Raw genomic sequence first — 14,510 nt, 5'->3', positions numbered from 1 at the left:
ATATTGATAGTTTGTTCCTTTTTCTTGCTGAGCAGTATTCAATGCTATGAATGTATCACGGTTTAACTGTTCACCCACTGAAGGACCTCTGTGTTCTTTTCAGTTTTGGACTATTATGAATAAAGCTGTTGTGAACATTTCTGAAGGAGTCTTTGGTGAATATAAGTTTTTATTTCTCAGAGATGTGTCCAGGAGTGTGCTTTCTGGGTTATATGTTAGTTGGATGTTTATTTTTTAAGGAAAGTGTCAAAATGTTTTTCAGAGTGGTTGTACCATTTTACATCTTTGCTTTTCTGCATTAACCGACATGATTCTATAATTTATTTCCATTAGCTTATCAAAATGGGTTACACTGATTGATTTTTAGATGTTAAACTAGCCTTGCATTCCTGGAATAAACCGTATTTAGTCAAGGTGGTGTATAATTCCTTTTTTTAATATATATTGCTGAATTATATTTGCTGATGTTTTGTTAAGGATTTTTGTGTATATTTCCTTGAGAGGTATTGTAGTTTTTTTTGCAGTGTAAAACTGGCTTTCATAAAACTAGTTGGGAGTGTTCCCTTCTCCTCAGTTTTCCAGGAGAGATTGTATATAATTGGTAATATGTCTCTTTTAGATGATTGGTCAAATTCTGTAGTGAAACCATCTGGACCTGTAAATTTCTTTTGGGGGAGTTTCTATATTATTCATTCAATTTCTTTAATATTAATAGGGCAGTTCACATTATGTATTTAATATTGGATGAGTAGTGGTAGTCAGTGTTTTTCAAAATATCTGTCCATCTCCTCTTAAGTTTTCATATTTGTGTATGCAGAGTTATTTGTAGCATTCCCTTCTTTGCCTGATGTCTGTAGTGATATCCCTACTTTATTCCTAGTACTCTAGAACTGGTATTGCTTTCTTTTCTCTTTGCTTTTGTCAGTCTTTCTAGATTATAGCAGTTTATCAATTTTACTGATCTTTTGAAAGAACTAGCTCTTTATTTCATTGATTTTTTTTTTTTAGGTTCTTGTCTTTTCAACTTAATTGATTTCTGTATTAATTTTTATTATTTCCTTCTTTTTGCTTGCTTCGGGTTTATTTTGTTCTTAGAGTCTTGAAGTGGTCACTTAGATTATTGATTTCAGACTTTTCCTCATTTTAAATGTATGCATTTAGTGCTATAAACTTCCCTCTTAGCAATACTTTAACTGTATTACTCAAGTTTTCATGTTTTATTTTCATTCTGTTTGGTGTATTTAAAAATTTCCTTGAGACTTTCTCTTTGACCCATATTTAGAAGTATGTTGCTTAGTTTCCCAGTGATTGGGGATTTTCCTTTTGATAAGGTGGCATTTTGCCTTTTATGTTAGAAATGATAAACTTAGAATCCAAGATGTGTTAGAGGTCTGTTTATTTTATTCAGGTAAGCACTTACGTTCTCTGACACTTAAAAGATAATTCCTATTAGGCAGATGTAGGAACTGTCTTTTTTTTTTTTTTTTTTTAAATGCCATTTAATGGAGGTGCTTTTTATGGCAGGTAGAATCTTATTTCACATGGGCAAGAAATATGGTTTTAGGCCACTATAAAAATTTCATCATGCATAGTGGAAGTAAATTTGAATATAAGATTAACATTGAACCAATGGTTAGGATGCTAAAAATTTTTCATTGAGAAAGCGGGACAATAAAAACCTGCCTTAAGAAGAACAATGTAAGAAGGTATTACATTGTTTTTGGTGGGTATCCAACAATAGAATTGTGATTCTTAGCTGTTTGTCTATGTCAGTATATAAAAAATAACTTTTACATATTTTTTTACAGATTGAAATTGTCAAAGAAGAATTTAATGAGCATTTAGAAGTTGTAGACAAGATAAACCAGATCTGCAAAAATCTACAATTTCATCTAAATAAAATGAAGACTTTTGAAGAGCCCCCTTTTGAAAAAGAGGCTAATATTATTGTGGATAGATGGCTTGATGTATGTGATAATTTCATTGACTGCAAATTTAATTTTGTTTCCAATTTTTTTGTGTATATTTAGCATTTTTATTTAATTACAAAATTCAGAAATACTCATTGTAAAAATGCTCAAATTATATAAAACTTAGGAATTAATTTTACCCCCAGAGTTGGGCACTACTAACGCATGCATTCGTCATCTACGTATAAAAACACATACTCAGCTTTAAAATAAGTTAGTTAATATATTGCTGTTCATGCCTTATACTGATGTTTAACTGCATATTTAATATAATTTTGGTTGAGTAGTAATGATATTACTACTTTTTATTAATTATAAACTAAGAACTCATCTGCATTATATTTTCATCTAGTTTTTTTTTTTTTTTTTTTTTTTGAGACGGTGTTTCGCTCTTGTTACCCAGGCTGGAGTGCAATGGCGTGATCTTGGCTCACTGCAACCTCCGCCTCCTGGGTTCAGGCAATTCTTCTGCCTCAGCCTCCTGAGTAGCTGGGATTACAGGCACGCGCCACCATGCTCATCTGGGTTTTTAAAAGCACCCTTTAACAAAATAAATTGTGGTTTAGAAATTAGGAAGACTAGACCGGGTGCATTGGCTCACGCCTGTAATCCCAGCATTTTGGGAGGGCGAGGCAGGCGGATCACAAGGTCAGGAGATCGAGACCAGCCTGGCCAACATGGTGAAACCCTGTCTCTACTAAAAATACAAAAATTAGCTAGATATGGTGGTACATGCCTGTAATCCCAGCCTAAGGAGGCTGAGGCAGGAGAATTGCTTGAACCTGGGAAGTGGAGGTTGCAGTGAGCCAAATTCACACGACTGCATTCCAGCCTGGACAACAGAGTGAGACTCTGTCTCAAAAACAAACAAACAAACAAAACCCATGTTTGGCTGAAATCGTGGTTTTCAGACTTTTCACTGCTACATGTGTTGTTTCTCTTTTTAAATTATGGTAGGTAAATGAGAAGACTGAAGACTATTATGAAAGTCTTGGTCGAGCTCTAGCTTTGTGGGACAAACTTTTTAACTTAAAAAATGTCATTGATGAGTGGACGGAAAAGGCCCTTCAAAAAATGGAATTACATCAATTGACTGAAGAGGACAGAGAAAGGCTGAAGGTAATTTAACAGATAAAATATATGCTTTTCTTGGTACACAACTGACATTTTTTTTTCTCTTTTATTTCTTATTATCTGCTGAGGCTCTGTCATCTGCACAGTTGACATTTTAGTATTGAGTTTGTTTTCATTGAACAGGGTGGAAAAAGCACAAAGAAATCTTTTTATTTCTTTTATAATCCCTGAGAGGTTCTTGAGCTCTATCATCTCCTTGCCGTTATCCAGGGAGATGCTAACAGGTGCTATTCAACTGGGGTTCACAGACACCCAAAGGGTAAGAAGACTTTGGATGGGAAAAAACTGCAACTTTGTTATCATAACTAAAAGGTAGAACTTGTTTTAGTTATGAATATTGTCAACAAATATATTAGGATGATCCTATGTTACTTTGTTATCAAGAAAATCACAGATATTTTTGGTTTATTATTCAGTTGTTGTATCTGTTACCCTTACCACTACTTGGAAAGTGTGGGTTTAGTAGGTCTATTGCTGGATCTTGTTATATAATAGGGAAACATGTACTACCGTTATGTATCACAAATTGTTTTTAATATTTTGATAATTATCATTTCATTGTTTTACTTTGTAATCCTACCCTTTATTTTATGTTTTGTTTAAAAAATATTATTATGCAAAGGGCCTGTAGGCTTCACCAGATTGCCAAAGCAATCGGTAGTATGAAAAAGATGTAGCTCGTTTCCAGTAAAAACCTTATTTGTAAAAACAAGCTATCAGCCCTCCGGCTATAGTTTGTTAACCTCTGATCTAGACCATGGTTATGGACAGCCTTCTTCAGTATTTGAATTAAACAATGCCTTATAAAGATTAGAAAAAAATACATGGCTGAGTATCACCATCTTTAAAAGAGCTTCAAGAAAAGCTGCTTTTTAAAACAACAATCTCAGGTTGTGGCATTTGGAAAGAATCGAAGTTACTTCTCTTTCAACTCTAGGGAGAATTCTTTCTAATTGCTTGTTTGTTTACATATTATTTGTTTGGATCATATAAATTTGTTGTTGGCTGGGCACGGTGACTCATGCCTGTAATCCCAGCACTTTGGGAGGCTGAAGCAGGTGGATCACTTAAGGTCAGAAGTTTGAGACCAACCTGGCCAACATGGCGAAACCCTGTCTCTACTAAAAATACAAAAATATTAGCTGGGTGTGGGGGCATGTGCCTGTAATCCCAGCAATTTAGGCTGAGGCAAGAGAATCGCTTGAACCTGGGAGGAAGAGGTTACAGTGAGCAGAGATTGCACCACTGTACTCCAGCGTGGCTGACAGAGGGAAACTTTGTCTCAAAAAAATTTTTTTTTTGCTGTCTTGCTAGGTCAGAAAACAGCCAACTGTTGCCAGTTATACATGGTTCAATATAACATAAAAATTCATGCTAATGCCTCAAATCTTGCTTTGTCTCCAATTCTCACTATTTTTTTCACTTGTTAATTCATGTGTTTAGTTTTATACATTTGGGAAAAGTTGTTTAAGTGTTTGGAGATTACAAGTTTCCTAGATATAATAGGTATTAAGTAAAACTATGATTTTCTAAGTATAAATGAATCATTTCTAAGAGTCCTTTAAATTTGTCTTGGATTATAGGTTGTTTAAAAATCTGAAATTAAGGATTGTAAACGGACAGCCAAAATCTGCTAAAGTTGCGTGTGCTTGCACGTATGTGTGTGTGCGCACACATGTGCAGATGTGTATATACCGGGTATGCAATTTACAAACATATTTATGAATTTTTTTTTTTTTTTTTTTTTAGATGGAGTTTTGCTCTTGTTGCCCGGCTGGAGTACAGCGGTGCCATCTTGGCTTACCGCAACCTCCACCTCCTGGGTTCAAGCCATTCTCCAGCTGAGTTTCCCAAGTAGCTGGGATTATAGGCATGTGCCACCATGCCTGGCTAATTTTGTATTTTTAATAGAGACGGGGTTTCTCCATGTTGGTCAGGCTGGTCTCCAACTCCTGACCTCAGGTGATCCACCCACCTTGGCCTCCCAAAGTGCTGGAATTATAGGCGTGAGCCACTGCGCCCGGCCAACAAATATATTTATGTAATTTAGTGCCCTAAGGCAGACCTTGCAGTGACTTGTGGTGCAGGCCTAACCTTTCTCTTGTCTTACACCTAGAAAGACAGTTGGTTATAGCACTTGCCTGCCCCTGAAGGCACTTGGTTTTGTAACTTCTAGGACTCTGACAAAACACAAATGATTATGGGAAATTCAAGGGCTCTCAGTTCCTACATATAAACAGTAGTAAGTATGGGTACCAGAAAATAGGTATGAAATAAGAAGACACTATCCTTTAAAATTACATGTTTTAGGAAGAATTACAAGTCCATGAACAAAAAGCTTCAGAATTTTCTCGAAGAGTGGCTGAAATACAGTTTTTGCTCCAAAGCAGTGAAATACCTCTTGAATTGCAGGTAAGAATTTTTATTTAAAAGTTTCAGTTATTGAGGCCTCAGTGAGCTATAATCATATCACTGCGCTCTAGCCTGGGTGACAGAGCAAGACCCTGTCTCTAAAAGAGAGAGAAAAAAAAAAAAAAAGGCCCAATTAAGGATTATAGTAGGGGTGTCCAGTCTTTTGGCTTCGCTGGGCTGTATTGGAAGAAGAATTGTCTTGGGCCACTAACACTAACACTAATGATAGCTGATAAGCTTAAAAAGAAAGTCACAAAAAAATGTCATAATGTTTTAAGGAAATCTGTGAATTTGTGTTGGGCCATGGATTGGACAAGCTTGCCCTGTAGCCTCTAAAATAACATTTATAAACCATTCTAAACGTTAAAGCCTAAAATAAAATTAGGATCATTTATTCAATTCCTATGTTAAGTCCAACCAAATTTTTAATAGTTGGTATAAATACATTTATTCCTTATTTAGCATAAATGATACTACATTTTTATATTCCATTATTCTCCCCTCACCCATTTCACAGGCTTCAGCTGTGGAGGGCAGATGTTGCCTGAGCTTCCGTGTAAAGTAATGATGCTTTCCTATGTGTGCGTAGGAGCGAAAGAGAATTTCGCTCAAGTCATCCTGTGTTTATTATTTGCTAAATGGAGAGAGAGGGAGAGAGAGAGGTTGCCCCCAGTGCGATTTTCGGTTGTGTGAAGAGATTTGTTTTTGTTTTCCTTAGGTCTAGGTACATAGTGGTTGAATATGAGTGCTGGAATTAAGACCTTCTGGGTGAGGGTCTGGCCATACTACTGCCAGCTTTATGAGTTTGGACAAATTACTTAATATTCTTAAGCCTGTGTTTTCTACACAAAGTGCTTACCACAGTGCTGTATACATCATAAATACTCAATTAAAAGTTGGCTAATTTTCTTCTATATGTTTGAATCTCATCTGTATGTTTTTCTTTATTTTTTTTTCTTGTGCACCATGAGATAGCATCTTAGTTGGTACACTAGATTAAACTTGTGTTGGGGAAAAGGATCAAGTTTATCTCTTAGAAAAAAGTCAGAATATCCATTTCAGTTTTTTTTTTTTTTAATGTTACGCTTTATCTTTAAAGGCAAAATTTGAATTTTATCAGTGATATAGAAAAATGTAGAACAGTGAGAAGAATGCGTTTCACATTGAAATGAAGTAATCTCAACCCATTCTCTAGGAATGCATTTGTCTTAAATCTAGTTAAATAACGACCATTACACTACTTCATGTGTTTCCTGATTTCAGGTCATGGAGTCCTCTATTTTGAGCAAGATGGAACATGTGCAAAAATGTTTAACAGGAGAATCCAACAGCTATGCACTCAGTGGCAGCACTGCTGAGCTAAGGGAGGATCTTGATCAAGCCAAGACTCAGATCGGGATGACTGAGTCCCTCTTAAAAGCCCTGTCTCCTTCTGACAGCTTGGAGATCTTCACTAAACTAGAGGTGCTGCCCAACTGCTTGTGTTCTGTGGTTCAGATTTATTTTCACACTATTTGCAGTCGTCTTAATCTCTTAGAGTTAATAAAAATAGAAAAGAAATGAAAGTCCAGGAAGAAAACTCAGAAAACCTGTTTTTGTATATTTAGCATTTCTACCTTTGAATTGCCTTGCTGACGATAATTATTTGATATTAACTTGGCATTGAATCACACATTTACTAGCAAAGAGAAAGTGAATCCACTCAACAAAGAGAGTCATTGAGATTTTTACAAAACAATTGAGATCTAATATGCTATGTGTAAATTGAGCCTGTTTTTAAGACTTAATGGTTGTTGTTTGTTTACATATTTAGGAGATACAACAGCAAATTCTGCAGCAGAAACACAGTATGATATTACTTGAGAATCAAATAGGTTGTCTGACTCCTGAACTCTCTGAATTGAAAAAGCAATATGAAAGCGTCAGTGATTTATTTAATACCAAAAAAAGTGTTCTGCAAGATCACTTTTCTAAGTTACTGAATGGTGAGTGCAATGTTTCTCTTATTTTCTTTCTGGAACTCTTGAAATAAGATTGTAGTACTGTGAACACAAAGGCTAATCTAAAGCCTGACTTAGAGATGGTTTGCACAGACTACATTTAAAGAAATAATAATCAGACAGATCTTTTGGGAGAAAACACTGATTGATGCTTGACATAAATAACATCTAGTTCTTGCAAGCTCCAAATCTTTCTTTCTTGAAGTTAAGTCACCAAGGTCCTCGTGTTTGACCTGCTCACTGTGGTTGGTGCGTCTGGGGAAACATTGTGTCCAGGCTGCCCGGGTAGTATCTCTGAGAGTCCTGTATGCTTGAAAAAGTTTATCATAGAAAATACACTATGCCGGGCGCGGTGGCTCAAGCCTGTAATCCCAGCACTTTGGGAGGCCGAGGCGGGTGGATCACGAGGTCAAGAGATCAAGACCATCCTGGTCAACATGGTGAAACCCCGTCTCTATTAAAAATAAAAAATATATTAGCTCGGCATGGTGGCGCGTGCCTATAATCCCAGCTACTCAGGAGGCTGAGGCAGGAGAATTGCCTGAACCCAGGAGGCGGAGGTTGCGGTGAGCCGAGATCGCGCCATTGCACTCCAGCCTGGGTAACAAGAGTGAAACTCCGTCTCAAAAAAAAAAAAAAAAGAAAATACACTATAATTACTCTCTAGGATTTATTAGCCCTGAACATTGGGTTTTAGAGTTTATTACCACTTTCACAATGATACGTATCTATGGCATGGGAAACAAGTTTCAAAAGCTCTGGCTTTAACAAAATGCATGAAGTCTTCCTTGAATGAATAGAGCTTCTTTCCCCCCTACAGATCAATGCAAGAATTTTAATGACTGGTTCAGCAACATTAAAATGAACCTTAAGGAGTGTTTTGAATCATCAGAAACAAAAAGGAGTGTGGAGCAAAAGCTACAAAAACTTTCTGTAAGAGATATGTGCATTTTTAATAAAAAATTTCAATACTAAAGTACTGGAGGCATGGAACTATGGCTGCGCATGGTAGCTCATGTCTATAATCCTAGCACTTTGGGAGGCTGAGATGGGTGGATCGCTTGAGCTCAAGAATTCAAGACCCACATGCATCTCGAACCTTGGTGAAAGGTTCACCAAGCTCATAGTGAAACCTTGTTTCTATAACAAAGTACAAAAATTAGCTGGGTGTGGTGGCAAGTACCTATAGTTCCAGGTGGGAGGATCTCTTGAGCCTCGGAGGAGGAGGCTGCAGTGAGCTGAGATCACGCCATTGCATTCCAGCACTCCAGCCTGGGTGACAGAGTAAGACCTTGTCTCAAATAAAAAAGAAATAAAAGTAATAATTATTTTGACTTCCTAATATTTTCACATAAGAGATAATATTCCTGAATAACTTGGCCTTTTCCCACATAGTTAAGACTCTCCTTATTGGGTGTGTGTACAAATGGCTTACAGAATCTCTACTCTTACATTTATTCTAAGATGCTGCTTACTTTAGTGTCCACTGGTGAGTTCAGTTGTGTTGAAATCATATTTGATAAAAAATAAAGATCTGATTTGGACTTTAAAATCCCCTTTCTTGAAAGAGGTCTCTTGACTTGTTTATACATCTTTTTCCAGTTATATTTCTTTTAAAAATTGCCGCTGAACTTCAGTACATTTCTGGTTGGAACATAGTAGAGGATATCCTGAAATGAAAGGCAGAGTGAACGGGGGTGTATGAAAGGCCTATGGTGTCCTAAAATCTTGATCTCTTTAGGGTAGACTGTCTATATTACTTTAATGTCTTGATGATAAGTTAGATTCTTAAGCCTATCGATGGCACTAAATGTTCACTGTTGAATTCCTTGCTTTGATGGTACCATTCTTTACTGATAGAATCACCTCTCTTCTCTTTTAATAATTTGAAGTCCCATCTTTTTTTGTTTACTTGTTTGCCTTTAATTTTGCCTATTGCATGGGCCTTAACAATTGATGCCCAAACCTTGAAACATGGACGTTGAAGTAAAATTCTGATTTGGGCAACATTAAATAGAGAATAGTCTGTGGAGAAGTTGAACGCAGCCAGGATAGGGAGATGTCACTTTCCTGGTGTTGCTCCTGCTAACCTTCTTAGTAGCTCTTATAACTTTGCTTGATATAATTTCCAGGAAGTCAGAAGCAAATGTAAATGTACACATGCCTTCTAGAACTACTATAAATCATGTGCCATTGGAGATAGCCGCATCTCCCTCACCCTTATTTCATATGGGATTTTTTTTTTTTTGAGACGGAGTTTCACTCTTGTTACCCAGGCTGGAGTGCAATGGCGCAATCTTGGCTCACTGCAACCTCCGCCTCCTGGGTTCAAGCAATTCTCCTTCCTCAGCCTCCCAAGTTGAGGGGACTACAGGCACGCACCACCATACCCAGCTAATTTTTGTATTTTTAGTAGAGACGGGGTTTTACCTTGTTGACCAGGATGGTCTCAGTCTCTTGACCTCATGATCCACCCGCCTCAGCCTCCCAAAGTGCTGGGATTATAGGCATGAGCCACTGCGCCTGGCCATATGGGATCTTAAGAAGGCGGTATGTCTGTGTGCTGGTTTGGAAAAGGGTCGTGAGGGTGGCAGAGACCATATTCAGACTCTCCAGGAGATTGTAATGGACTTTTTGTCTTTCTGAAGGATTTCTTGACTCTCGAAGGAAGAAACAGTAAAATACAGCAGGTGGACAGCGTCCTGAAGCGTGTGAAGAAGCATCTGCCCAAAGCACATGTGAAGGAGCTTAGCAGTTGGCTTGTGGGTCAGGAATTTGAATTAGAAAAAATGGAGTCCATATGCCAGGCTCGAGCAAAGGAGCTTGAAGACTACTTGGAACACCTACTAAGGTAGGAAAGAAGGGTGATCTCTAAGTAACATGTTTTCTAACTGTGTCTTTATTTGTACTCTGCCTCAGTACAAAGAACACTGGGATACGCAGTACACACAAATTTCACACATTAAAGACATACTTTTAAATCCAGGTTTGGTCCTAGGAATATAAAAATTTGGGAAAAATCTTCAAATTATCTAATGTAGCAAAGGTTCATGGGATAGGCTGAAAAAAGTTTTCTGTTTCCTGTTCTCTATGAGACATTTGTGTGGTTTTATTTAATACTATAGAACCCCACTATTATCCAGTCTGTTATTTAGATTTTTGTTACAAGTTAAATTCTCTCTAAACTGTAGCAAACATATATTGTAAAAACCTGGTTGACTCACAAGATTTATGTCATTCTTTTCTTCAGTATAAACACTCTTTGCTTATTTTGTATTTAAACATGTGTAATGCTCTTTTAGACTCCAGGATGACCACAGAAATCTGAGTAAGTGGCTAATGAATCAAGAAGAGAAATGGAAAGGAATGGAAGAATCGGGAGAGAAAACCGAGCTGTTCTACCATGGTTTAGCTAGAAAGAGGTATAGCTGATTTTGTATGAAATACATTAACTGGGAATATGGTTTCTTCCATGGTGTGGTTATTCCTATAAACTTTAAATGATATTTGCAATTTATAGGGAACAGTTTGAATCTGTGGCCCAGTTGAACAACTCTTTGAAGGAATTTGGGTTTACTGAAGAAGAAGAAATAATAATGGAATCAACATGTTTGATGGATAGATACCAAACATTATTGAGACAACTAAGTGAAATTGAGGAAGAGGATAAGTTACCACCTATGGAAGACCAGAGCTTTAATGATCTTGCACATGATGTAATTCATTGGATAAAAGAGATTAAAGAGTCCCTTATGGTTTTGAATTCATCCGAAGGCAAAATGCCACTTGAGGAAAGAATCCAAAAAATCAAGGTATAACTATGGAAACTAAATTTCAGAAGTCAGAGTGAACTCTAGTTTTGAAAAGATTTATAGGAAATCTGTAAAGATTTGCTTCTTAATGGAAAATAGGATCACTGTGGAATGGTTGAAGAAATTCAGATAACTGAGCTTACAAAAGAGAAGGATTGTGATGGATCTAAAATTATTTTGATGCGTATGAGAGAGAGAAAGCTGGCCGGGCGCGGTGGCTCAAGCCTGTAATCCCAGCACTTTGGGAGGCCGAGGCGGGTGGATCACGAGGTCGAGAGATCGAGACCATCCTGGTCAACATGGTGAAACCCCGTCTCTACTAAAAGTGCAAAAAATTAGCTGGGCATGGTGGCACGTGCCTGTAATCCCAGCTACTCAGGAGGCTGAGGCAGGAGAATTGCCTGTGCCCAGGAGGCGGAGGTTGCGGTGAGCCGAGATCGCACCATTGCACTCCAGCCTGGGTAACAAGGGTGAAACTCCGTCTCAAAAAAAAAAAAAAAAAAAAAAAAAGAGAGAGAGAAAGCAGGTCCTGTCTTGGAGAGAGCAATGCCTATTGTCCATTTTTACTGAGTGCTGCAGAAGAATTGAAAAATAAAGACATTGGGTCACAGCTGCTAGTGGGAGGGAGTTTGGTGGGATGTCAAAAGAACATACGTCAGTACAGCAGAAGCATCAGCAGTGTTGAGGCAGGGGAATTCTTCAGAGTGGATGTGTATGGTTCATAAAAGGTTACTAGATAGTGGGCGGGAAAAGCAAGGAAGTCTTAAGTTCCCTTGGGCTCCCTTTTTATCTAAGTGGAGATTCAATAAGCATTTTTTAAAATTAAAATTTAATGATAGTAAATTTAAAAATTCAATCACTAGATAAAAATACAAGGGACAGGAGCACTTCTGCTTAAAAAGAACTCAAGGAGAATTGAAATCACGTTCACTCAAAAATCGTGAGCTCTGAAGGTTGGTGAGACTTAGTAAATAATCAGAATCGTTTGGGATTATATCCAGACATTTTCCCATAAAAAGTGAGAATGAGAATTAATTACGTCATGGTAGAGAAACAAGAGTTGGCCTGAGGGACACTGCATTTTCCTATGGGAAGTCATAAGTCTGTGCTTAGGTTATCACAGTGTCTTGTCAGATTGTTATCATAACTCTCCATCCATAAATAATAGAGTGGATAGGTAGAGGTTTTGCCAGGATTTTGGGGGGCATAAAGAAAGTATTGAAAATCTAGAGAAGAACAGGAATGCAGTCAGCTCAAACTGACAAATATTTATGGAGAACTAACTTTATATACTGTAAAGGGAGATGTCTTTTGTCTTTTGGGTACATATAAAAATGTCAAGATTATGTTGAATTATATACTGCAGTTAGAATCTCTGTATAAAACTTACAAATAAATATGTGGTATCTCTAAATAATACAGATGACATTATAAAACCTTTTTTGTTTAATTCAGGAAATAATTTTGCTGAAGCCTGAAGGGGATGCCAGGATAGAGACCATCATGAAGCAGGCAGAGAGCAGTGAGGCCCCGCTGGTTCAGAAGACCCTCACTGATATCAGCAACCAGTGGGAAAACACACTCCATTTAGCTAGCACCTACCTAAGGTAAGGGGCCTGCCTGCACCTCACATCATTTTCCATTGCCCAGTGAAGCCGTAACAAGTATGTTTTGTCTGCCTCCTGGGTTTGGATATAGCATCTGCTGGAGAGAAAGTCAGTCATGTCAGGGACATCCACAGTGTCGGAGACAGAAACCAAAACTAGACAGCCTCATTATCTGCATGGTATCACTGTAGAATAATTCTCTTAAATATTATTTTAAGACATTCTTAAGTATGTGAACATTGATAAATGTTGGCTGAATCCAATGGAGGTAATTCTAGTGAACATTCTTAATTCATATCATGTCTACAGTGGTACATTTAATATTTAGAAATGTGAATTTTATGTTTGTCTGAAGAGCCTATCAGATCCTAATTTTAAACTATAGAATGCATAAACTAGCTAGTTGGTTAATATACTTTTTGCTTTATGAAGAAGTAAAATATGGGAAAATATAATTTCTTAAATATAGAAATTGTTGGGACTTGTTTGGAATCTAAATTATGAAATATTCTCTGGTCAAATTATGTAACAGAAAATAATTACTTTTATTAATACACATAATTTCTGTCTGGGTTTCTGAGCTAAACAGTGTTGTTTAGAATGTTCTAATATCAAGAGTCTCTGGGAACAATTTATAATAGTGTTATTTTAATTTTTATTAGGATGTATGCTACATTATAATATGCAAAATACTAGTTCATTTTGCTAAATGTCATTTCATTTGTAAAATATTTTGTGAAATTTAGCCATCAAGAAAAGCTTCTACTAGAAGGAGAGAAATATTTACAAAGTAAGGAGGATCTGAGATTGATGCTCATAGAACTGAAGAAGAAACAGGAAGCAGGCTTTGCTCTACAACATGGGCTGCAGGAGAAGAAAGCTCAGTTAAAGATTTATAAAAAATTCCTCAAGAAAGCACAGGATTTGACATCCTTGCTAAAGGAGTTAAAATCTCAAGGTAATTACCTCTTGGAGTGCACTAAAAATCCCAGCTTCAGTGAAGAGCCTTGGCTGGAAATAAAGCATCTACACGAAAGTCTTCTTCAGCAACTGCAGGTGAGGTGGTCAGAATAATGCTTTAAATGATTGTCCTAATTATACATAAGTATGCAAGATATATGTGGAACTTTCTGTTGTTCTTTTTATTTTATTTTATTTTTTTGAGACGGGGTCTCACTCTGTGCCCAGGCTGGAGTACAGTGGCATGTTCTCAGCTCACTGCAGTGTCAATTTTGTGGGCTCAGGTGATCCACCCACCTCAGCCTCCCAAGTAGTTGGGACTACAGGCACATGCCAGTATACCTGGCTCATTTTTTATTTGTTTTTTAGATGGGGTTTTGCAATGTTGCCTGGGCTGGTCCTGAACTCCTGGGCTCAAGCGATCCTCCTGCCTTGGCCTCCCAAAGTGCTGGGACTACAGGCGTGAGCCACCACACCTGGTCTATTGTTGTTCTTTTGCAAACTAAGGGCCTTCTAATTTAATTGATCTTATTTATTTATTTATTTTTTTTTTTGAAAGAGACAGTGTCTTCCTCTGTCACTTAAGCTAGAGTGCAGTGGTGCAATCAAAGTTCA

At 37.2% G+C, this 14,510-nt stretch overlaps 1 protein-coding gene across 6 annotated transcripts in view; it reads left to right on the top strand.

Annotated features, from left to right (window-relative positions):
• Nucleotides 1-14,510, top strand: part of SYNE2 (spectrin repeat containing nuclear envelope protein 2) — a 390,475-nt gene that overhangs the window by 176,222 nt on the left and 199,743 nt on the right. For all 6 annotated transcript variants that reach the window (XM_074393137.1, XM_074393136.1, XM_074393135.1 and 3 more), the window contains exons 33-43: nucleotides 1,809-1,967; nucleotides 2,928-3,089; nucleotides 5,415-5,516; nucleotides 6,780-6,980; nucleotides 7,330-7,501; nucleotides 8,337-8,449; nucleotides 10,165-10,367; nucleotides 10,819-10,938; nucleotides 11,037-11,328; nucleotides 12,784-12,935; nucleotides 13,682-13,991. In XM_074393137.1, the coding sequence (XP_074249238.1) occupies nucleotides 1,809-1,967; nucleotides 2,928-3,089; nucleotides 5,415-5,516; nucleotides 6,780-6,980; nucleotides 7,330-7,501; nucleotides 8,337-8,449; nucleotides 10,165-10,367; nucleotides 10,819-10,938; nucleotides 11,037-11,328; nucleotides 12,784-12,935; nucleotides 13,682-13,991 (1,986 nt within the window). The remainder of the gene's footprint in view (nucleotides 1-1,808; nucleotides 1,968-2,927; nucleotides 3,090-5,414; nucleotides 5,517-6,779; nucleotides 6,981-7,329; nucleotides 7,502-8,336; nucleotides 8,450-10,164; nucleotides 10,368-10,818; nucleotides 10,939-11,036; nucleotides 11,329-12,783; nucleotides 12,936-13,681; nucleotides 13,992-14,510) is intronic.

Source organism: Saimiri boliviensis, chromosome 2, assembly GCF_048565385.1.
Source record: "Saimiri boliviensis isolate mSaiBol1 chromosome 2, mSaiBol1.pri, whole genome shotgun sequence".
Lineage (NCBI taxonomy): Eukaryota > Metazoa > Chordata > Mammalia > Primates > Cebidae > Saimiri > Saimiri boliviensis.
Note: the sequence above shows the minus strand (reverse complement) of the source record. Positions and strands in the feature narration are given on the sequence as shown.